We start from the raw sequence: 20983 nt of genomic DNA on the forward strand, positions 1-20983 counted from the left end.
AAAAAAAAAAATCCAAACTCGGTTTGTGACGTGGTTCTGTTTGGGCCTTTGCAACAAATCGAAGAAGGTGGAGCTCACTCACCGAAAGACATTCTATAATATTTGAAAAGGTATTTTTAATCATGGCCATGATATTTATATTGCTTGTAAAAAGCAAAAATTCGTTGGAAAACACAGCTAAACTAAAGGCCATGTAGACGCGCCAATTTTTTTTTTTTAATCATTTCAATTCTTGGTCTACAAACGATGTTATTTTTGGAGTATATAATGCATCTTTTTCATATTTGGATTACTTGTTAATGGTGCCAATTTATCGATTACTTCTTCAAAGTGCCAATGATAGCATAAGGAGCGTACTTTTCAACGACATCGGGCTTGTGGAGCATATTGAATTCATCAGTAGCATCACGACCAGCGAAGATAAGAATGGCCTTCTTGCCACCAGGGTGGTCGGGCAAGAAGTCGGTAACGTTGAGAACTTGGCCGTTCACAATCACCCAGCAGTCATCAGGCTTGTTGTGCTTAGCCACCTCTTCCAAAGTATATTCGCCCATCTTCTGGGGAGCATCTTCCTTCTTGGGTTCCTCAGCAGGGGTCTCAACTGCCGATGTTTGTGATGGAGCAGCAGCGGAGGGTTGACCAGAAGAAGCAGCACCGGGCCATGCAATTTCAAAGTTGACCTTGGGTTCGTTAGGGTTGATGGTGATGTTAATACCGATACCACCATTCAAGTGCTGAGCAATGGCACCCAAACGTTGTTGAGCAACAGCATTGCTGTTGTTGACGAGATGGCTGAACAAGTGCTTGGAAGCGGATGCACCAGCAACACGACCAAACACGACGCATCCAAGCAAGGAAGAACCACCAAGACGGTTGGCACCGTGGACACCACCGCACATTTCACCAGCGGCAAACAGACCAGGAATGGCTTTGCCAGAAGCATCATGGACTTCAGACTCTGGTGAGATCTCAACACCACCCATGGTGTAGTGAAGAACGGGTTGCATATGGGCAACGTAGAAGTAGTCGGTCATCTTGATGGGGAAGTTATGGAAATACTTTTTACCCCAAGGGTCCTTTGCCTTGCCATTGCAAATAGCATTGTATTCTTCCAAAGTCTTCTCGAGCTTCTCAGGTGAGATACCCATGTCCTTTGCAAGTTCTTGACCGTTAGCAAAACGCTTCATGAGACCACGTCCAGTATAATGCTTGCAGTGCCATTCGATTTCCTTGGAAGCGGCAGTGTGAAGGACCAGGCGAATAGGGAACTTGTTCTTCCACATCTCACCAGTGACATAATCACGGTGACCTAATTCGTCGCAGAAACGATCACCCTCGGCGTTGAGAAGAATACCACCACAGCCACGAAGAGCCTCGGCAGCCAAGAACTTGACCTTAGCATCAGGTTCGTTAGGATCGACCAAACCAGTTGGGTGAACCTGAACCTTTTCAAGATCGATGGTCTTTCCACCAATAGCTGCGGTCATCTTGATACCATCACCTGTGCAGTGATCACCGTTGGTGGTGGAACTAGTTTAAAAAAGGAGAAGGAAGGGAGTTAAGCGCTGTAGCTTTAGGCAAAAGGCAAAGATATCATCGATATGACAAATTACTTACAGATCAAAGAGTTCTGGGCGGTATTGCTTGAGAAGTGAGTTGTCAGTGAAATCAGCAGCATAACCGCCAGTGGCCAAAACAACAGGACCATGCTCTTGGTAAGTCTTGCCATCAGCGCCCTTGCCAACCAAGGTATATTCAACACCAATAACATTCTTTTGATCGTCTTGGATGAGCTTGTGGACATTAGCTCGCTTGATGATCTTTGCACGTTCAGGCATCTTTTCAGCGGCTTCCTCGAATCCTTCCATGAGTGCATAAGTGATAGTCATACCAGGGAACTGTTCCTTGCCACGATGAGTACGAGGCTGTGAGTGACCACCAAGACGAGACACCAAGCTAAGGTCCAACTGGAATTTATCCTGAAGCCATTCAACAGCAGATGAACTCTTGCCAGTCAAAACCTGAACCAATTCAGGTCTCAAAAGGTCACGAGCTGATCGTGCAGAGTCCTCATAAAAGATTTCTGCAGAATCCTTGATGCCCAACTTGACTTGAGTGCGGGTCAAAGCACCGTTGATACCAGAAGTAGCTTTAGTAGAGTTTCCGCTGTTACGGAAAGCCGAAATTTAAGGTTAGCATAATTTGCGGGGAGGTTCAGCCAGTGTTCTCATTCCGCCCGCCTTACCCAAAGAAAGGATTTTTGTCCAAAAGCAAGACGTTGCCACCTTGTTCCAAGATGGTGTGAGCAGCTGCCAAACCTGACAAACCTCCACCAACAACGATGATCTGGTTATTTAGAGAAGACATTTGAAGAAGAAGAGAAAAGAGAGAGGGGAGCAAGGAAGAAGAGTAGGGAGAAGGAACCTTTTTTTCAGCTTTCAAAATGCCCTCGCAAGTCGGCCGAAACCCTCTTATACCGTCGCTGATCCCGTGACCTGGATAGGGCTAATATTACCTGATCACCTGCCTCCCACTTTTCTCATGGGTGGGTAGCACTTTACACGTGAAGGTCAACGGCATGATATTCCACCACATAATATAAGACACACTGAGACATAAGGAGATAAATAGGTGCCTAGTGCTTTCAAGTAGGCTGCTGGTGATGAGCAAGGTCTTTACAAATCGAAAACGCTTGTTCAAAGCAAAAAGGCATATAGAAAGAACGATGACCACATCGTCTCCTCCACTGCTGCCTTTTCCCCGCATTGGTTAAAGGGAAAGTCAACTCCGAGATAACAGGCCAGTAGCACAGAAAACCAATGTCCAGCCAGCCAGCCAAAAGAACATTAAAAAGTGACAGGTAGAAAAAGAGATTATTTATAATATGTTGGATAGGGTATCATATCAATCGGTCTACAGGATAAAATTGATCAAGTTTGCTAATCCAATCCACCATATCTTGACGGTTGGCTGCTTGCATCAGATATGCATTGTTATTGGTGTACAGTGCAAACACGTTGGAACGCTGTATTTTTCAAAGAGAACATCACATGTTGATAAGCAAAAAAAGTGGAGGGTACAAAAGCGTATCGGCGTTACGTACCTGAAGTAACTCTTCAACTTGTTTTTGATGATCGATTCTAATGGATGCCAGGTTGATCACTCCATGCTCGTCGGTCTCAGAGTGATTGGCATATATGTATATGTATGGTCTAAGTGATGGAAGCAAAGGGATATATGAATGGGGAGTGCTTAGAACGTAAAGTGTAATGCATTGTGGCCTGTTACTTTACCTGCGTACAACAAACCACTTTTTAACCCATTTGTCTTCTACTGCATTCTCTTGATACATAAGGTATCCTTTTTTCGATATACTATCACTACAAAAATCAAGTTGGCTGTTAAATGGCGTGTATCTAGCATGGTCATTTGATTATTCATTTTTTTTAATTATCCTTTACCTTTGAGTGACTTGCTTTACTTCTGCTATGAGTTTGGAATTTGGCCGACTGTGTTGACGAACATCAGGTGATGGTATATCGCTGCTGTCTGGTGGGTCTTGGCTTATGACCATCTAATGTGGGATGATACGGTAAGTAAGCTGGTGGTTGGCGTTGTTACTGGTCATGGCTATGCTTAACTTACCTCTTTACATTTGTATGGCTTGGCACGCCACAGCTTTATAACATTCTTTAGCAGTTCTACTTGTTTTTCGCTATATATGCCGTCTGTATTGGCTTCTACATTAGCAATCTTGAGAGATAACGCTGCTCGTTCATCATCGTCTTGATTCTCTATCATGGCCAAGTGCTGACGAATCAATGCAACTTGCTTTTGCTTTGAGAACAAGGTTTTTAATCTTTGGTAGTCATGAACAAGCGAGACGCCGCGCGGTTGCCAGGAACCTAGACATTCTTCAGCGCGAAGGGTTTTACTGGCAGTGTTCAATCTCCAGAGGTCAGCAACCTTTCTAGTCATGGGCGGTCGAAGGTTGACTAGGAAAATACCACTGCATTTTTTCAACGTTTTATGAGAAGCAAGCAAGTTGCGCAATTTCGATGGGTTGCTGCTATCACGGCCTTGAATTTGGACTGCGATATCCATGTTGAATTTCACGGGTTGTAGACACTTTGTCGCTTCAACCTCCCATTTTAAGTGAAGAAGAATACGACTACTCATGGCGGTAGTGCGATTTAAGAATAGGGAATCGTGCAAAGAGCTATCCCAGATACACTGTATGGAGAGTGTGCTTGTGCCATCGCGAAGGTAAGTCACCTTTTGCTGTGGAAGGAGACGGAGAGGAATGTCTTCATGGGCGGGGGATTCGACAATTCTTCCTTTGGCGTCTAATAACCTGACTTTACCGATGGTGACTTTGGATACACGGGTCCAAGGGAATTGACGGCCAGATGTATGGGATAATGTTAAATAAATACGTCTCTGTAGACCTTGGTGGAGTAAAAATACGCCTGCATCCAACGAGTTCTGTGATAGTAGCTGAGTTGGATTGTAATTACCATCGGGTGTGAGTTCACAAACTTGCACCCAAGCGAGAACATCATGTCTCTCTGCCACTACGAGTTCTTCCTCTGATCTTCGTTCGAGGGCATTATTTGGGCTGTGGTTTCCAGAGGTGTTGGTATTGCCTGCTCCATGGCCGGTATCGGAAGCGTGTATGCTGCCAACTCCGTTACTATTGCCAGTTGCTTTGTTGCTCTTTCCATTGCTGTTACCATTTACATTGCCACTTGCATTAGACCCATTGGATTTTACAGCTCTAGCCTTCTCTCGGGCAGCATCCCAAAGCTCCAAGTGAGCAAGCGTTCGGGGTTGTGCTACACCATAAATTTCAAAGACAATGGGCTCGTTCAGAATCCGATGCTTGACGTTTTCGGTTACAGTAATGGAAATAGTTTGCGAAAAGTTGAACTTTATGGCCGATGCAGCGAAGTCGCCGACGGCCTCGGTGCAAAACAGTTTTTCTGCCACGGAATGAGTGGAAATACTGCCGAACGACGAGAGCTTGAATTGAACGTGAACTTGAGTATATTCTGATTCATATATGCCGTCCAGCTCCTGTATATGCACTTGGAAGGAAAGCTCCTGACCCACTCGAAGCGTGGTATCATCCGTAGTCTGTGAGGTATTCATACTTGTTCGAGCAATAGGATGAATATCTACTGTGAGGGTTCCTTTAATCTGTCCAGTGACCTTACAGTAGACATTCGCCCTGGTTGTAAACGGGCGATGGTACGCCAAGTTGCGTACGGGTACAACTGCGCGGCCAATGAACGAGTACTTTAGACAAGGAATTTCGTAAAATGGATCTTCCCAGTTGAAATGCTTGCGATACTGAGGTTTGTCAACGAAGTTGTACAAGTTGCGCATTTGGTGTAGCTGCATTTTAAGCTTTTCCAGTGACCAAGTGTAAAACGCTTGATGTCGGTTATCGAGGACTCGAATGCCAACACAAGGCTTTTCGGAAGAAACAAGATTGGTATCATCATCGTTGTTGAACTGGTGCAAGGCTGATGTGGTTTCCAAACAAGACAGGGGGTTGGAAGGTTGCTCATCGTCAATGACGGTGAATTGATAGATGACATTTTTTTCGAGCTCACGAGAAATGATATTAGCTTCTTTCAACATGGCCGCATTGGTCAACAATGTTTCAGCCATGATGACAAGGCGTTGCTTCTTCCATTGTTGGATAGCCTTGGTGACAGCCGAGACTTGTTCAGCTGTAAAGAACTCCATGGACGCTGATAATGGACCAAACGAAAGACCGCTGAGCATAGTGCTTCCTGTTGGCGAAACTTGCAACGACATTCGATTGATCTTTTCTTCATACTGCTTCTTTTGAGAATCTAATTGTTGCTGTAACTCTTCTTTTGCTAATTTCAATCGCTCTTCCAAATCAGCTTGGACTATAGTCGCTTCCGTGTCCAGACTTTCAAAACCGTCGTCTAGCAAGGTGCCGTTGGTTGAAGAGCTTCCATTCTGATAGGAATTTCGTGAAGATGTGTCATCTTCGCATTCACCGGCGCGGCTTTCTGATCTAGTCTTTCTTAAATTTCTAATCTTTGTAATATCATCGAAAAGCTTTTCGAGTTCTTCGTCCTTTAATCCACCGAAATTGGATTCAGTATTGTAATAGTTCAACACTGCTTCACGTTTGGCAAAGTTCCAATCCACCACTTCGGACCCAATACTGGCATTTTCCGACATATTGGTAGGTGATTCAGGACGCTCGTCATCGAAATCGCTAGGGGTGCCACTTCGTCGAGTGACAGCTGTCTTTTGTAAATCTCGTTCACGACGCACTTCTTCGGGATGGTTGAATCGAAACACATGGTAGTCGCCTAGGATGATTCGGTAACCGCTGCGTAATCGCCTTGGTTCTGAAATTCGCATTCCGTTGACCATGGTCATGGACTGCTCGTTGGGATGAAGCGTCACAATGCCGTTGACGTTTTCGAATTGACAATGACTGTCAAAGATATTGGGGCCACTCAGTCGAATATCAGCGGGTACTTCACTATCTTGCCGTCCAACACGGATGGTACCTAGTTTGATCTGATACATGAGGCACTCAGACATGAGAGGGTCTTCGTTCAAATTGACAAGATGAGGCATTTTCTTGGGGGTATACACTCCCACATTGTTCTTCTCCACGGCAATACCAAGTTCTTCCAAAGCTTTCTCTCGTTCAAGTTGAATTTGTTCTGTCTTTTTCAATTTGTCCTCCCACGTTTCGTTGAGTTCGTTGAAGAGCTTTTCTGAGGACTGTAGCTGCTCAATGACTTCCTCACGCGTCATCTTCTTTTCAACACCGTGTTGATCCTTGATGACAATCTCCTGCTTCATGTTGCCTAGGGGACGGCCACCAGATGTTGGTGAAATAGGTCCAGAGCCTCCCTTGAGATGACTGCTGTTGGCTGCCATCTGCTCCAGTTCTTCAGGAGCATACACCATCAACTTGTCTCGCAAAAGATCCAACTCTTCTTTGAGTTCGCGAATAAGCTTGGCGTTGGGATCTTCGTTTACTACTGCCTTATTCTTGATCCTCTTGGCTTGATCTGCGTATCTCAGAGTACTTAGCGTTTCTTCGTAGTTGTCCGACGCTGGAGAGATGGCGGCCACCATGGCCGTTTTAGAGTTACCACCAAGTGAATCTTTCAACAGCCATGTCAAGACAGAATCTCGATAAGGAATGAACACCTCTTTTTGTTTCTTTCCCTTTTTGGGATCTTGAGATGATTGTTCGGCCAAGCCTGCGATGACTTTGCCTAGTGTGGTGAGCGAACGATTGATATTGGCTCCTTCCTTTAGTCGCTGACCGGTAGCACCCGTGCTATTAGCTCTTTCACTACCAGCCAAATCGACCAAACTGATTCTTGCCACCTTCTCCGTCTCTAATTTGGTAAGGTCATCTTGTAGTTTTTGGGTTAAAAATAGTGTGAACACAGCATGTGATCGAGAAGACGTTTCGTTCATATTGGTTGCCGCGACCGTTCGAGCCTATCGTTAACAAAGAGGTCAGCTGGGAAGGTAAATGAAGGTGCCACAAGTGGGCAAAGCTGAAGCCAGGTAGGTAGGACACAGAAGTAGTAAACCCCACTCATTGTAAGTTTTTAAAAAAAAAAAAATGCCTCAAGCTTACCTTGTTTCCCTCGTCCATTAAATGTTCAATATCAGCAAATGAGTTTACTGCCACTCGAGATAAATCTTCAACATATGGACCCAAACTTGGATGTTCACGAACTTTAAGGTTGCCTTTGTTTTTAGGATTCAACAAATCTCGTACTTTTTCGTTGTAAATTTCAATATAGGAGACTTCGACTCGGTACGTTAGGTTATTGGCTGTTTGTCGGTTGATTCGATTAAACATTTCGGAACAGGTTCGGGGAATGATACCCTTGTCTTCGCCGTAGCCCATCATAGAATAAGATTTACCAGACCCAGTCTGGCCATCTGCAATAAAGATAGATATTGGGGTGGGTTACTTTAACGCACCTAACATCAACTCTACTTTCAGTCCTGTAACTTACACGCAAAGATACAGCAATTATAGCCACCAAACGCATGATCCAACAAGTCCTCTCCCAGGTCATTGTACACCATGGCCTGATCAGCATATGTCGGATCGTTCTTATCCGCTGACCAGTATGACTTATCGAATGTAAATGCCTTTACATCTTCTTCTTTATCTTTCGAATTCTTGTGTTCGGCTGGTTTGGTGATAATAGTCTGGTTGCCGGACATACGGACCAGTGATGTAGCTCCGCGTGCTAGCTCTGTAATGGACACATCATCAGATTTCAACAGATTCTACACCCCCATCTATTCAGGAACACAAGGTCTAACCTCTGGCATTGAGTGGACGGCATCTGACTACGACCTTGATGTTGCCTCCACTCATGATGGAGCCGGCGGAGTGTTGGTGAGGGGTTCAAAAGGTGGTTTAACGAGAAAAAAAAAAAGGAAAGAGTGTTGGAAAGGGGGAGAACTTGAGACCACACAAAAAATAGATGCTAGCTTGCCTAACGCGTTGGACACTTTTAACAATTTTCACCATGCCTTCAGGCACGCGTCACAATGTTGCGAAATTTTATTTCCATTCAGTCGTCCAGTAGTCAATGGCCAGCATTGTAAAAAACCTTGGTGGCCAAAGTGGTCCATACCATCTAGGACTCATTTGTGCTCCCGCATATCTTTACGCTTCCGCTTCAGCTCTCCGGCCTTAGCCCTAGGGCATGGTGAAGACTACTTTGGTACATCCATCCAGCCTGCCATCAAACTTTCTATACATTTCTACGGCATCAGTAATGGGTACTCTATGACTAATGATGGAGGTTACGGCATATTTCTTGGATATCAACACAGGAAGAAGCTTGTCCATCATGGCTCTTGAAGGGCATCGTCCACTTCTATAAGTCAAGTTTTTGTCGTAACCATCGCCCGGCGTAAATGGCCAAGTCGGTGCAGTGTGCACTCCTACAGAAGATAACACACCTCCAGGTCGCATCACAGTATAAGCCAGCTCAAGAGCACTAGAATGCCCCACCACCTGTAGCACTTGTCAGTGGCACGCTCTAACTTCCTTTTTTTTTTTTGGAAAAAACAAGCTTTTTAACGCACCTCTAGTACAATGTCGGCTCCTCGTCCTCCTGTAGCTGACTTGACCGCCGCATCAACATCTTGACTCAAATTGAGAGGTGTTGCTCCAAATCGATCTGCGGCAACTTGGAGTCGCTCGTTCACGCTGTCAACCACAAACACTTGCTTGGCTCCATATTCCTTGGCTCCAATGCACGCAAGCATGCCTACAGGTCCACACCCAATCACAACTACAACCGCTTCCGACGCTTCCATCTCAGTAAGCGCTGAAAATCCATTCATTGCGCAGAAAAATCCAGTACTGAGAATGTCTCCAAGTAAAATGGCTTCTTCGTCTTCGATGGTATCGGGGAGCTTGAGCAGTGAACCAGATGCTAGCGGTACTCGAACATATTCTGCTTGTCCTCCTTCCAACCCTTTGCCCTGCGATTTCCTGCCACCATCAAATAAATTTTTAGCCACAAGGTTCGCCACCAGAGGTTTAGAAGAGCCAGCTGGCAAGTTTGCGTATCATAGGCGTAGCCCATTCTGGTTACCTTCCACTGACAAATGTAACACCTACCATCCATAAAGCTGACCCTTCTCGCAGCGACAAGTCAATCCACGGCTACAATACCAGCATTCGCCACAGCATGTTGTAAAACCAGACCCAACGCGATCTCCCACTTGGAAGCCCTTAACTTGTTCTCCAACTTCCACAATGGTACCTACGAATTCGTGTCCCATAATCGTCATGGGATCCAAACCCTTTTCGGCTCCTCGGTAAGGGTGTAGATCGCTTCCTATGTTCAGCGCCAGCGTGCCGTGTTGTTGTGAGTCTCTCGCTTTATATACCCCTGCTGGCAAATACGCTCATCATTCCTTACCACAAAGACCGGCTAGTGATACCTTGACAATCGCATCGGTAGGCTCTTGAATCTTAGGCTTCTCTACGGTGGATACAGCGACTTCGTATGGCTTTTGGAACGTAACAGCCAACATGATGAAAAGAAGGTTTATAAGCAAGAAACAGGAGCCTGGGTATTTACCCAGCTTCGTACTAACCCGTCTGCTGAAATTGAAACTGGCGTTGAAAGGAGGAAAAAATCGGTGTATACGCTCAGTTGCAGTCAGATAAAACGGATATCCATGTTGAAGTGTATGTTGAGAAACTGTATATTCTGGCACTAAAGAAGTAGAGCATCTTGTCTCAATGCCATACGCTTGAACTGTACTTGTAGCTACTGTTCATCACAATGCAATTGCGTGCCCACAATAGACACACACTGGGCAACAGACACTGCTCACCACACACCTGCATCGTTATGAAGAAAAACTACATTATAGTCTGGCAAATGTGAAAAACTTGGAAACAATGTTACCCTGCAAATATACCGTAAGTTGTGCACGCATTTCCCCAACTACCTGATCCATCCGGATATCATCCTTAAAACTATGCTACAGTCATTTTAAGAACCGTTACTCTGCCGTTTGTCATTAAGTAGAGCAAATAGGCTTATGTCTAAAAATTTCCTCATCACATTCATTAAAAACATCCTGTCCTTCTTTGTTAAATGGTTTAGCTTATTTATTCCTGAAAAGTTGGTTGCTCCGAGCTCCCAACGGTTCTGGCACCCAAGTCCAAAACCTTGGTTGGCCGTCAGAGGAGATGGTGTGGTTTACGCGAAACAACATTAATCCATCAGAAAATCAAATAAAGCGAAAGTCTCTAGTACAAACGTTCGGGCTTGCCCATGGAGGACTTGATGTACAAAGACTTGACGTTTTGCCAGTTCTTCTTAAGAAGAGAGACAAGGAAGTTGATGGCCAACATGATGTTAGCAACGGATTGTTCCTCAGTCATGTTGACGTGGGCAACAGCGATACCAAGGCAAAGAACCTTCTTAAGTTGGAACTTGATGGTAGCGCGGATCTCATCAGCCTTGGCGGTAAGGTCGTCGTTGTGGGTGACAGGGGTAGGGAACTTGCCAACCTTGTGGAGACCGGGACCGAGAAGACGGGGAATCTGCTTGATGAGAGCCTCGGAAGCGACGAAAGCATCGTACTTCTTGGCGAGCTTCTTGATGAGCTTCTTGTTCTTGTTGAGCTTCTTCAAATCCTCAACAGATTGGAACTCCATACCGGCAGCCTTAGCTTGATCGCAGTGGAAAGCATCACCGAGAACGCAAACGGACATCTTGGGACGGGGAACGTTGGGAAGCCTATAAAACTGAATGTCAGCATCTAGCATATACAGGTTGTTCACAGGTGGGATGACTTACTTGATGGTACCAGAGAAACGCTTGTCACGCTGGGGATCGTAGTTCTTAAGACCAATCTGGAGCTCGATGGTCTCGACGAAGTTACGCTTCTTCTCCTCGGACTGAGCGAGGACGGCGCGAACGGATTCTCTGACGGCGGAAACGCTAACCTTGCTACTGCTCACGGTATGGATGATTAGTGGATGGATGGATGCATGGATGGATGGGTGGATGGATTATCATACCTCATGGTAATAGGGCTAAAAGAGGACGTTCATTTTTTTGGGAGGGAAAATTCTTTGTAGGCAATTGCGGTACTACAAGCCACCGAGTTACTAAATGAGGTGGATCACGTGGATTTTCACTGCTCTTGCAGCCTTCAAGAATAATTCGCAAAGTTGAGTACGAATTGGAGTTATATGAGAACTTTTACATACCATCAACAGTAACATAGTATCCAATGTGAATAATTTCAAAAATCTATAGCTTAAGTAGAATGATATCAAAGGTTAGATTGTTGTATGTAAGGCTGTCATAGATGATATTATCACACCTCTATGCGAGGTTTCGGTACCTTTGACGACTTTTTTGGTTCATAATTACTGAATTTTAATGGTATTTGTGCAAATCGTACCAATTTATGATATTAATACTTGTATCAGAAAATATATAAGCTAGACATTGAATATAGTTAAAGTCGACTTGCTCGCTACCGGTTTTCTTAGGCTATCAAAATGCATGAGACATATTAGTCGCGTCAAATTATTACTCATGGTATAAATCTTGGGAATGCCGTTTTTAATGTTATATCAGTATGGCATTTTGCTGCACTACGACAGATCAGCTCTTATCCTCATTTTTCCTTTGCAAAATGTTTGCACCTGCTGTACTACCTCGTGAGCCAAGCTTCCTTTTCCACGATGAACATTTTCCCACTATTCGTCAAGGAGTTCATTATGCATTTTCAGCAATACGCTAGTAGGCTTCCCGCTTCCATTTAAACAACTTACACCAACCTCATTAGTACTAAAAGTAAGCTAGTGGTTGTAGTGAGAGACAGCGGAATTTTGTGCGCTCGTTTACAACGAGGACACTGAGAATAACTCAAGAATGGGCCGTCTCGGTGATATTTTGAAGGGTTGAAGTAAACTTTTGTATTTTTTGCTATACTATGGAGCCATAGCGGCTAGTTTGTGGAGAATCGGCCATTAACGAAACTTTATTTTACGATTTGCTGTTATTTTCCAGCTATGTTCCTGTGTCTGTTTTGCTGGAGTATTGCACACGCACGCAACTTTATTTAAGTTTAAAAGGCAGTGGCAGGACCTTCCACTATTTTCTCATTAATGAACAATCTTGTAGATCAAATTGTCCTCTTTGGTGTAAGACATTGTCTTTCGTAATTCATTGGCTTCGCTTAAACTGTCTTTAACTCATATTGTTTTAGGATTCCATCACTCAGGTACCGTGCCATGTAGCTCATATTTTGAGCTTTACACTGACATTATGCTGACTTTCTCCCGACATAACAACAGTTTAGCTTCAATGCTGACCTACATGGCTGGGGAGCGTACATTGCGGATGTAAGTAGGGTATTAGTACCTATGCTACAAAGCTGATACGCACTGCCGTACTGACTGATAAGTTATGTGCTAGGCATACCAGCGAAAATTCGATGTCATGAACAGAGGCTTTTCGGGTAAGAATTTTAAGAAGAGAGTTTCAGAAAACAATGCAGTTCGCTAAAGCAGGTATTTGATGTGTTTCTCTAGGGTATAATACCGACTGGGCATTGCCTATTCTGCGTCAACTTCTCCCAACGACCGAAGATCAAAAGAAAAGTAAAAACCGGATTAGTCTGATCACGATTTTCTTTGGTGCAAATGATGCGGCTCTCCCGTTTGCGTACCAACACGTACCAATTACTCGATACACTGAAAACTTATCCGAGATGTTCAACATGATCCAGAATCCCAACTCTATGTTCTACAACCCTGACACTAAAATCATTCTTATAACGCAGCCTCCTGTGAATGAAGTACAGTGGAAGAAGCGATGTGAAGATAATGGAGATCGTATGAATCGAACGGCTGAAGTTGCAAAAGCGTATGCTGAGGCGGCTCGCGAGATTGCAGGACAGCATCAAATCCCTGTGTGTGATTTGTGGACAGAGCTGATGCAGATTGCAGGCGGAGAGGCTGTGGCTGTCAATGGTAAAGAAGAGATTGTAGAGGTAACTTCCAAGACCTGCTATGCGGAAGAGAAGGATTATAAGCGTGATCTTTCCGAGTTTCTGTTGGACGGACTCCATTTAAATTCTAACGGCAACAAGGTGAGCAGTTGTGAAGTGCGAGCAAACAGGGATTGGCTCATCAAGGCTATGTAGTTGTATTAATGCCGTTTTTCAGCTTCTTGCTCAAGTGCTTCTTAAAACCATCGAAACCCACTACCCGGAGTTAGCGGCTGAAGCGGTTGATTTACATCTGCCAGCCTGGCGAGATGTTCCTCAAACGAATTATGAGGAAACGCTGCAGTATAAAACGTCCAATTGACTATCCGTCGAGGAAAAGTGGTTTATGAAATGCACTCTGTTGTAGCATAGAAATAAAACGAAGGGGAGTGATAGGAGATATACTTAACAATGTAATTCAAATGCAACAGGAGATATTTATATACCTACAATTTTAATACTAAGAGAAATGTGAACGCAATGTAATTCGAGGAACTGTGCATATGCGTGTAGTGTAATTTATAAAATAGATCTGCTTATATAATTTACAATTGAATGAGGTATCTGGCGTGGAGACATGTTCGGATTATATCTATTCGGCAAGCAGAACATCAATCTCATGAGCGACTGCATCCAGTGGGTCTGTATGCTCCGGCTTCCATCCAATTTTTCTCAGACGATCAGCGCTTATTCTACTTGTTCCACCTAAAGCGAGTTTGGCCAAACCTGGATATTCAACAAAAAAGGCCGGCATAACGGCTGGGTCTTGAAGCACTTCCTCTGGCATATCGATGAGATTAGTATCTTCCAGGAGACCCTTCTTTTGGAGGACTTCGGCAATTTTTTGAACGACTTCCGCCATACGAACTTGACTAGCTTCTACGAAGTAGTAACCCTCTAATCCATGACCAGCGGTTCCATGCAAAAGTCCATCTAGAAGGCTTATGTACGCAGAGGAGAGATCTTTGATATGGCTAGTGGACCAGATATTGTCGCCTTTACCGACGACATAAGGTTTTCTGTACTTGATTGCAACTCGCTCGTGAGCAATATTGATAAACGATAAGCGGTTATAAGGGCCTCTACCGACACCATAAATATTGCTTGGAGATATGATGGCGGTTGTCACTTTGTCCTGAGGGTACTCTGTAACAAAGATATCCAATTCACGGTGTGGAGCTTGGAGGGGCAGTTCGTAAAAAGCCTGTACGTCTAAATCACTCCATATCTTTTCAGTAGCATATTCTCCTGCGGTGGGTTCTAGAACAACGCCGCTACCGGAAGTTTGAATGAGGATGGCTTTATGATGATGCTGTTGCTTTCCCTGCTCTAGACCCAGCAAAAAAGCTTTTGTGATGCTGACATTAACACTATCTGCTATATTAATAATGACATCAAATCCGGATGCAGTCTTGGTAAGAAAATCATGATCGTCCTGGCTACCGACAACGACCTTGGCGCCGAGTTTTTCGAACGTGCTGGAGCGTTCGTTGCCTCGAATGAGGACATAAACTTCGAACTCCGAGGATCTTTCCAAGAGGTCAATGAGAAGGTCTCCGCCAATATAACCTGTTGCGCCGGTAAGGAGGATTTTAACAAGAGACATAATTCAAGAGAAGTGAATGCACCATTGATAAAGTCGTACCTTGTACCTTTATAACATTTTGGGTCGTGACGTTGGATTAGTAATCTCTGCCTTCCTGGTATTTTCATATTGCGTGAGGCATCAAACGCTGATGCTGGCTACAAGATATTACATTGCACCATACATGGCTTGCATTATACCAAATTTATAAGGAGCTGTTACCAACGGTTTTTTATTGTAAATAGCATCTGCTCAAATACTTTCTGGGTATCGCAAGGTTTTGTTGTGACTGAAAGATACACCAATGGCCGCAAATTTCGCTAGCAGATAATCGAACCGGCAATTCCCCTGTTAAACGCCAGTGGACGTAAATTCCTGATTTTTATTATAAACACCTGGCTCCTGCTAAATCCAATAAATATGATACTTATGATACTTAGTACTGACTTCCAAAAAGTACTTGCGTGGAGGCAGGTACATTTCATCAGTTTCGACAATGTTTCAACGATCATATTCCAGTGTAGTAAAAAGGTAGATCGGTTACCAGATGAATGGCCAGAAGCACTTCAATAATGACTTTGCTTCTACTACGATATTGCCCTGCGTCACTGCTTAAAGTGAGATATCTTCTTCCTTCCAAATGTGCTATTCTCAGGTGTCTTTTCTGGCTTTTCCTTTTTTCAACAACGAATTAGTTGAAATATTTATTTTGATTCTTTTGGAAAAAGAACAGCTACTCTCAGACAAAGGTTTCGTATAGCATAGATAACCTCACCCAGACTCTGACATGGTCTTTAAAGAAACCTTTTGGGCATGGGCACGCCAAACCCTAAACCGAATTGCGAAACCTCCACAAAGTGACTGCGTAAAGTGGAGTGAGGTTGACAAGCAGAAACCCGGAGGGCGTTTTCGATTGTCTCTTTTCCTTTCCCCACTATGAAACTATCTATCATCACAACTATCGTTGCTGCCATTTTGGCTGTATCTCCCACCGAAGCTCTTTCTAGGTTTGCAGCTTCTACATGCTTTAACTAACAGTACTACATGCATATACTGACTCTGTTTCCAGAATCCCAGTTAAGAAGATCAAAGAGCAACCTACTGAGAGACTCGCACGTTATGCACACACCGGTGAATACTTGACTCAAAAGTACCTGGGGGCTGCTCAGCAACGAAAGAATCCCGATCTTCCCTTTCAAATTCAATCCAATGGCTCAGTACACCATGGTGTCCCGCTTTCTAACTATATGAATGCTCAGGTAAAGGACAAGATGTATTGGTTTTTTGTGGTGCCGGAAATTACGGGTCGTTGGTGTCTCTTTTGGGAGTGCTAGTTGGAATAGCAATGAAACATTTATTGCTGAGTGCCACTAACGTCATTTTGCCTGTCAATTGAAATTAGTACTACGGAGAAATCGAGATTGGTACCCCAGGCCAAGCGTTTTCCGTCGTCCTGGACACTGGTAGCTCCAACTTATGGGTGCCTTCGACCCATTGCAACTCAATTGCTTGTTTTTTGCACAGACGCTACGACTCTACAAAGTCTAGTACTTGGAAGGAAAACGGTACCGAATTCGCTATACAGTATGGCACCGGCAGTTTGGAAGGTTTCATTAGCAATGTGAGAAATGGGATAGGTTCGAAAGTGATGATTTATGGCCAGAAAATTCACCCATTATCGTTTTTTAGGATGTTCTAAAGATCGGCGACTTAAAGGTCACTCACCAAGATTTCGCTGAATCTACCAAAGAACCCGGCTTCACATTCGCCCTTGGTCGGTTTGATGGTATTCTTGGTCTTGGCTATGACCGAATTTCCGTAAAGGGAGTTGTACCACCGTTTTACAACATTATCAATAAGGAACTTGTCGATGAACCACTCTTTTCTTTCTGGTTGAACGATGCAGCTGGTGGAGAACAAGAGGATGGCGGCGAAATGATCATTGGAGGAGTGGATAAGAAGCACTACACCGGAGAAATTCATTGGTCTGATGTTCGTCGCAAGGGTTATTGGGAAATCGAATTGGAAGATATTAAATTCGGCGGAGAGTCGATCGACATGGACCCTGTTGGCGCTGCTATTGATACTGGCTCATCTTTGATGGCTATTCCTACTGATCTTGCCGATATGCTCAATAAGGAACTTGGTGGCAAGAAGAACTTTGCAGGACAGGTGAGGGCAATTGTCTGTGGTGAAACCAGTGGGGTTTAAGTATGCATGGTTGTTTGATCTCGTTGACTAAGTCACAACGATATTTCTTGTCCTTTCAGTACGTTATTGACTGTAGCACCATCAAGAATTTGCCAGAATTCTGCCTTCAGTTCAATGGCAAAGACTTCTGCTTGGATCGTAAGTTGTAGCTGCGTATGACTAAACCCGTAGCCGATTGCAAGATACTAACCTAGACCCTATTTTTAAAAACCTCCTCTACCGTACCTTTTGATTTTCCTCTATCGTTACAGCTGAAGACTATATCCTACAAGTTCAAGACCAATGTATTTCTGGATTTATGGGTCTAGATATCCCGGCACCAGCAGGCCCATTGTGGATTGTTGGAGATGTCTTTTTGCGTAAATATCTCTCTATCTACGATCTTGGAAATAACCGGGTTGGTTTAGCAAAATCTCGTTAAACATCTTATAATGATGATTATTTGAACCACTGCATGACCAATGATTTTTTCCGTACATGATGCGAACGATTGTTTGCGTACAACTGTTAATACATATTTTGTCTAAAACCTTGTTTATCCAGTGCTTGATGAGTATATGGTTGAATAGATCTCGGTATCGTTATTTAACATGCTGTGTGCTGCATGACTTTATCATATTTTGAAACCCTCCTTGCCGTCATATTCTTCCAGTCTCACAAACACCCTTCTCATAACCTTTTTATGTTTTATTGATTTGCCCGATTTTTGGTTACAACACACGTCGGACAAACACAAATGTGTTGGGAAGAAAGAAAAACAAGAACAGCGCCGTCACCGTCTAACTTAGAACTTAAGTTGATGGGGGAATTGACCCTTCTTGAGGCTGAAGGTGGAGGCAAGATATTGGCGGAGGTGGGGGACCTTGGAGACGGCTTCAAGGAGAGCCTTGTCAACGTTCTTTTGGTCGTTGGCCTTGGTCTCGGGGTAGACCTTCTTCTTTTGCTCACCCTCAAAGAATTCCTCTTCAGAACCCTTCTTGTTGCTGACAGTCTTCTTGGTGAAGTAGGCATCGTTGAACTTCTCATCAATCTGAGGAAAAATGACAAAAAATTAGTCAATGAACATACTACGTGAAGGAGGGCAACGCTGCAAACGCCGTAAAATAGAGAAAAAGGAAAACGCACCTGAGCAGCGGAAAGATCAACCTTGGTGGAGGTGGCAATGACATAAGCCTGGTTGACACGTCTCAATGGGACACCGTTGATCTTGTAGGGGCCGGAGACCAACAAGAGACCAGACTCAAGGTTCTTGACGCAAACAACACGCTTACCACGGAAACGACCAGCGAGAAGGATAAGGACAGTTCCGGGGGTGATGCTGCTGCGAACGGAAGCAGCCTTGGGGGCCTTGCGAGACTTCTTGGGCTGGGGAACATCCTCAGCGGGGTAGAAGCGGCTAGCCTTGTTGGCAGGGACAACACGCTTTTGACCACCCTTAAGTTCAACAGTCTTGTCAGCAGCAGCAGACTTGTCAGCAGCCTTGACAGCAGGCTTGGGGTGCTTGTGCAATGCCTTCTTGGCATAGACAGCAGAGCGACTAGAGAAAATGGTCGAAGACATGGTCAGTACTGGGTTCATTACGGTCGAGGAATAATTCTGTCGAGATTCTCACCTGTAGCGGCTGACGCCAGGAGCGATGAAGCTGTTTCTGGGAGCGTGAGCCATTTCTGACTAAAAGTGGAAAAGAAAGAGAAAATTCAAAGGTCAATGAAGGGAATTCTTGGGATGGTGGTAAACCGACCAAAGGGAGTCGAAGATGAGTGGATTACAAATGGAAATCAAGGCAAGGAAAGCTGCTAGTCGTTCTGTGCCGTTGGCCATTGCATGGAACTGGTCGATTTTGAATTTTTGGTTCTTTGAATCTTTGTGCAATTCGTTCAGAATGCCAATTCTTCGTCAAGGTCGCAAGGTTGTAGACGAGTCGAGCTGATGCATCTTTATCCATCATTTTCCATCCATTCATCATCTATCGATCCCAAGGATCATCATCCAATTATTTGCAGCAGGACCGTGTACATACCGTTTGGATCGAGAGGGAACTAGCAGATTGCCCATGGATGGCCAAGTAGTTATGGGCGAGTCACGTGGATTACGATTTAGGACAGAGGATCTCTTTGCATTTTCATTGGCCGAAAGTTCTGACAGGATGCACCGCTAGGATATGCTGAAAGGCTACGCATATTAGTGGGGAAAGGAACACTGTTATAAATCATGTACTATAAAACTTGAATAGTTTTCTGTTATTTTGTGCTATTTTACATCGTATGATAAAAAGTACAACAGTTTTTCGTCGAAATAAGCGCTTTAGCTTTTCCCGGGAAAGTCAATCTCAAGAAAGGGTGATCCATAGCGTCTGCATTTATGTTAAGAAAGGAGATCTTGTGTATGAGTCTCGCAAATTTTTTCCTCCTCTTCTTGTCTATATTCCATACCCATCTGTTGGCTCGGATCTTTCGGTCCTTTGGGCTTGAAGGTTTAGTGCTTCAAAGTCACCATAGATGGTCATTTCCTCCAATCAAAGATTTCTTTAAGCAAAGTTCTGCAAGTCTATTAGAACGTCAAATAATACGCTCAGCACTCTCCTGTCACTACGCGCAGCTTCAGCATTTCATACGTCATACCATACAAGAAAATAGGATGTTTATTATACATTATGGGGCGACTTCTAAATTATGCGTTCAACTCTTCTTCATCGCTTTCCGAGATTTCTTCAATACCCTCCATGCCTTCAAAAACGTCGGTGGGCTCCGATGACTTGAGATCTCGTCGTGCTCGAGTTTGTTGTGCCGCTGAAGAACCCGTTAACATCTGATAGTTTTTGCTTTGAAGCACTTCGGGGGAAGCTTTCCTTCTCAGCCATTGCATTCGTGGGCCACTTTCGGATAATTCGTTTATACGAAAGCCAAACAATCTTCCTGTATAGGTCTTTTCTGGTGCATCGGGGACCAATCCCGCGTAAGTTTTGACAAGAAGATGTGGAAAAGTAGTTCCGAAATGTGCACCTATATTTAACTAGAGTCAGCTAACGAGTACGCCCAACCAATACTCAACAAATGAATGACTTGCCATCAATGTTCATAAATCTAGAGCTCGGAGGAACATATATATCCAGGCAGCTAGGGCAAAATAAACGAACACTTTCTTGATTCGGTATGTCGTACCGTCCACACGGTAAGACTCTACATCGGCCACAGTAGACGCGGGGACAATAGCCAAAGTGGCCAGCCTCGTATTTCTCTAGCTTTAATGGCAGTAGATAGCTCGTCAGTACGGTTGTGCTTATAACAGCTTTCAAATCAACATCAAGGCAATGGAGAAAAAAAGTACCATTTGCTGTAATCCTTGTTTGGTTAGTATATATCGCTGATGAATCAATCCATAGAGCATTTCGGCGTGAGGTTCGATGATGCTGACGTCTGGTATCTTGCTCATACTTTCTTCATCTGGTTCAACATCCAGTATTAGCTCCAGAGCTTCTCTATAATACGGAACTATAGCTGGCAGGCCAGTCAGATTGAAGTCATCTTCAATGAATTCTTCGGCAATTTCTGCATAATATTCATGGCCATTAAGGGAACAGAACCAGCTGATCCACTATGG

General features: G+C 44.1%; 9 protein-coding genes across 9 annotated transcripts; 2 read left to right on the forward strand and 7 right to left on the reverse strand.

The window, feature by feature from the left end:
• Positions 1-91: 91 nt before the first annotated feature.
• K450DRAFT_241660 (uncharacterized protein) lies at positions 92-2624 on the reverse strand. Its single transcript, XM_051589122.1, has 3 exons — positions 2246-2624; positions 1618-2166; positions 92-1530 (listed from the first exon to the last, which is right to left on the reverse strand). The coding sequence occupies exons 1-3, from the start codon at positions 2365-2367 to the stop codon at positions 318-320; spliced, it is 1884 nt and encodes a 627-aa protein (XP_051444582.1). The 5' UTR covers positions 2368-2624; the 3' UTR covers positions 92-317.
• A 275-nt stretch (positions 2625-2899) lies between these two features.
• K450DRAFT_271888 (uncharacterized protein) lies at positions 2900-8419 on the reverse strand (the record flags this gene model as incomplete). Its single annotated transcript, XM_051593028.1, has 8 exons — positions 2900-3025; positions 3104-3212; positions 3294-3380; positions 3462-3574; positions 3646-7518; positions 7661-7971; positions 8049-8294; positions 8365-8419. The coding sequence occupies 8 exons, from the start codon at positions 8417-8419 to the stop codon at positions 2900-2902; spliced, it is 4920 nt and encodes a 1639-aa protein (XP_051444583.1).
• A 100-nt stretch (positions 8420-8519) lies between these two features.
• K450DRAFT_241667 (uncharacterized protein) lies at positions 8520-10125 on the reverse strand. The gene is made up of 4 exons (XM_051589123.1): positions 9984-10125; positions 9680-9899; positions 9139-9550; positions 8520-9067 (listed from the first exon to the last, which is right to left on the reverse strand). The coding sequence occupies exons 1-4, from the start codon at positions 10096-10098 to the stop codon at positions 8747-8749; spliced, it is 1068 nt and encodes a 355-aa protein (XP_051444584.1). The 5' UTR covers positions 10099-10125; the 3' UTR covers positions 8520-8746.
• Positions 10126-10825: 700 nt separating this feature from the next.
• K450DRAFT_271890 (uncharacterized protein) lies at positions 10826-11607 on the reverse strand (the record flags this gene model as incomplete). Its single annotated transcript, XM_051593029.1, has 3 exons — positions 10826-11318; positions 11379-11534; positions 11603-11607. 3 exons carry the CDS (start codon positions 11605-11607, stop codon positions 10826-10828), a joined length of 654 nt encoding a protein of 217 aa, XP_051444585.1.
• A 1029-nt stretch (positions 11608-12636) lies between these two features.
• K450DRAFT_241689 (uncharacterized protein) lies at positions 12637-14102 on the forward strand. Its single transcript, XM_051589124.1, has 6 exons — positions 12637-12739; positions 12805-12819; positions 12893-12940; positions 13014-13056; positions 13130-13689; positions 13766-14102. Exons 1-6 carry the CDS (start codon positions 12704-12706, stop codon positions 13907-13909), a joined length of 846 nt encoding a protein of 281 aa, XP_051444586.1. The 5' UTR covers positions 12637-12703; the 3' UTR covers positions 13910-14102.
• A 14-nt stretch (positions 14103-14116) lies between these two features.
• K450DRAFT_280754 (uncharacterized protein) lies at positions 14117-15193 on the reverse strand (the record flags this gene model as incomplete). Its single annotated transcript, XM_051593370.1, has 1 exon — positions 14117-15193. One exon carries the CDS (start codon positions 15191-15193, stop codon positions 14180-14182), a length of 1014 nt encoding a protein of 337 aa, XP_051444587.1. The 3' UTR covers positions 14117-14179.
• Positions 15194-16087: 894 nt separating this feature from the next.
• K450DRAFT_241694 (uncharacterized protein) lies at positions 16088-17937 on the forward strand. Its single transcript, XM_051589125.1, has 6 exons — positions 16088-16179; positions 16242-16431; positions 16575-16793; positions 16862-17344; positions 17443-17521; positions 17635-17937. The coding sequence occupies exons 1-6, from the start codon at positions 16109-16111 to the stop codon at positions 17802-17804; spliced, it is 1212 nt and encodes a 403-aa protein (XP_051444588.1). The 5' UTR covers positions 16088-16108; the 3' UTR covers positions 17805-17937.
• K450DRAFT_241698 (uncharacterized protein) lies at positions 17831-19101 on the reverse strand. The gene is made up of 3 exons (XM_051589126.1): positions 18996-19101; positions 18509-18920; positions 17831-18413 (listed from the first exon to the last, which is right to left on the reverse strand). Exons 1-3 carry the CDS (start codon positions 19046-19048, stop codon positions 18168-18170), a joined length of 711 nt encoding a protein of 236 aa, XP_051444589.1. The 5' UTR covers positions 19049-19101; the 3' UTR covers positions 17831-18167.
• Positions 19102-20001: 900 nt separating this feature from the next.
• Positions 20002-20964, reverse strand: K450DRAFT_241706 (uncharacterized protein). Its single transcript, XM_051589127.1, has 3 exons — positions 20711-20964; positions 20450-20624; positions 20002-20385 (listed from the first exon to the last, which is right to left on the reverse strand). Exons 1-3 carry the CDS (start codon positions 20813-20815, stop codon positions 20054-20056), a joined length of 612 nt encoding a protein of 203 aa, XP_051444590.1. The 5' UTR covers positions 20816-20964; the 3' UTR covers positions 20002-20053.
• Positions 20965-20983: the final 19 nt, after the last annotated feature.

Source organism: Umbelopsis ramanniana, assembly GCF_025399195.1.
Source record: "Umbelopsis ramanniana AG unplaced genomic scaffold K450scaffold_28, whole genome shotgun sequence".
Lineage (NCBI taxonomy): Eukaryota > Fungi > Mucoromycota > Umbelopsidomycetes > Umbelopsidales > Umbelopsidaceae > Umbelopsis > Umbelopsis ramanniana.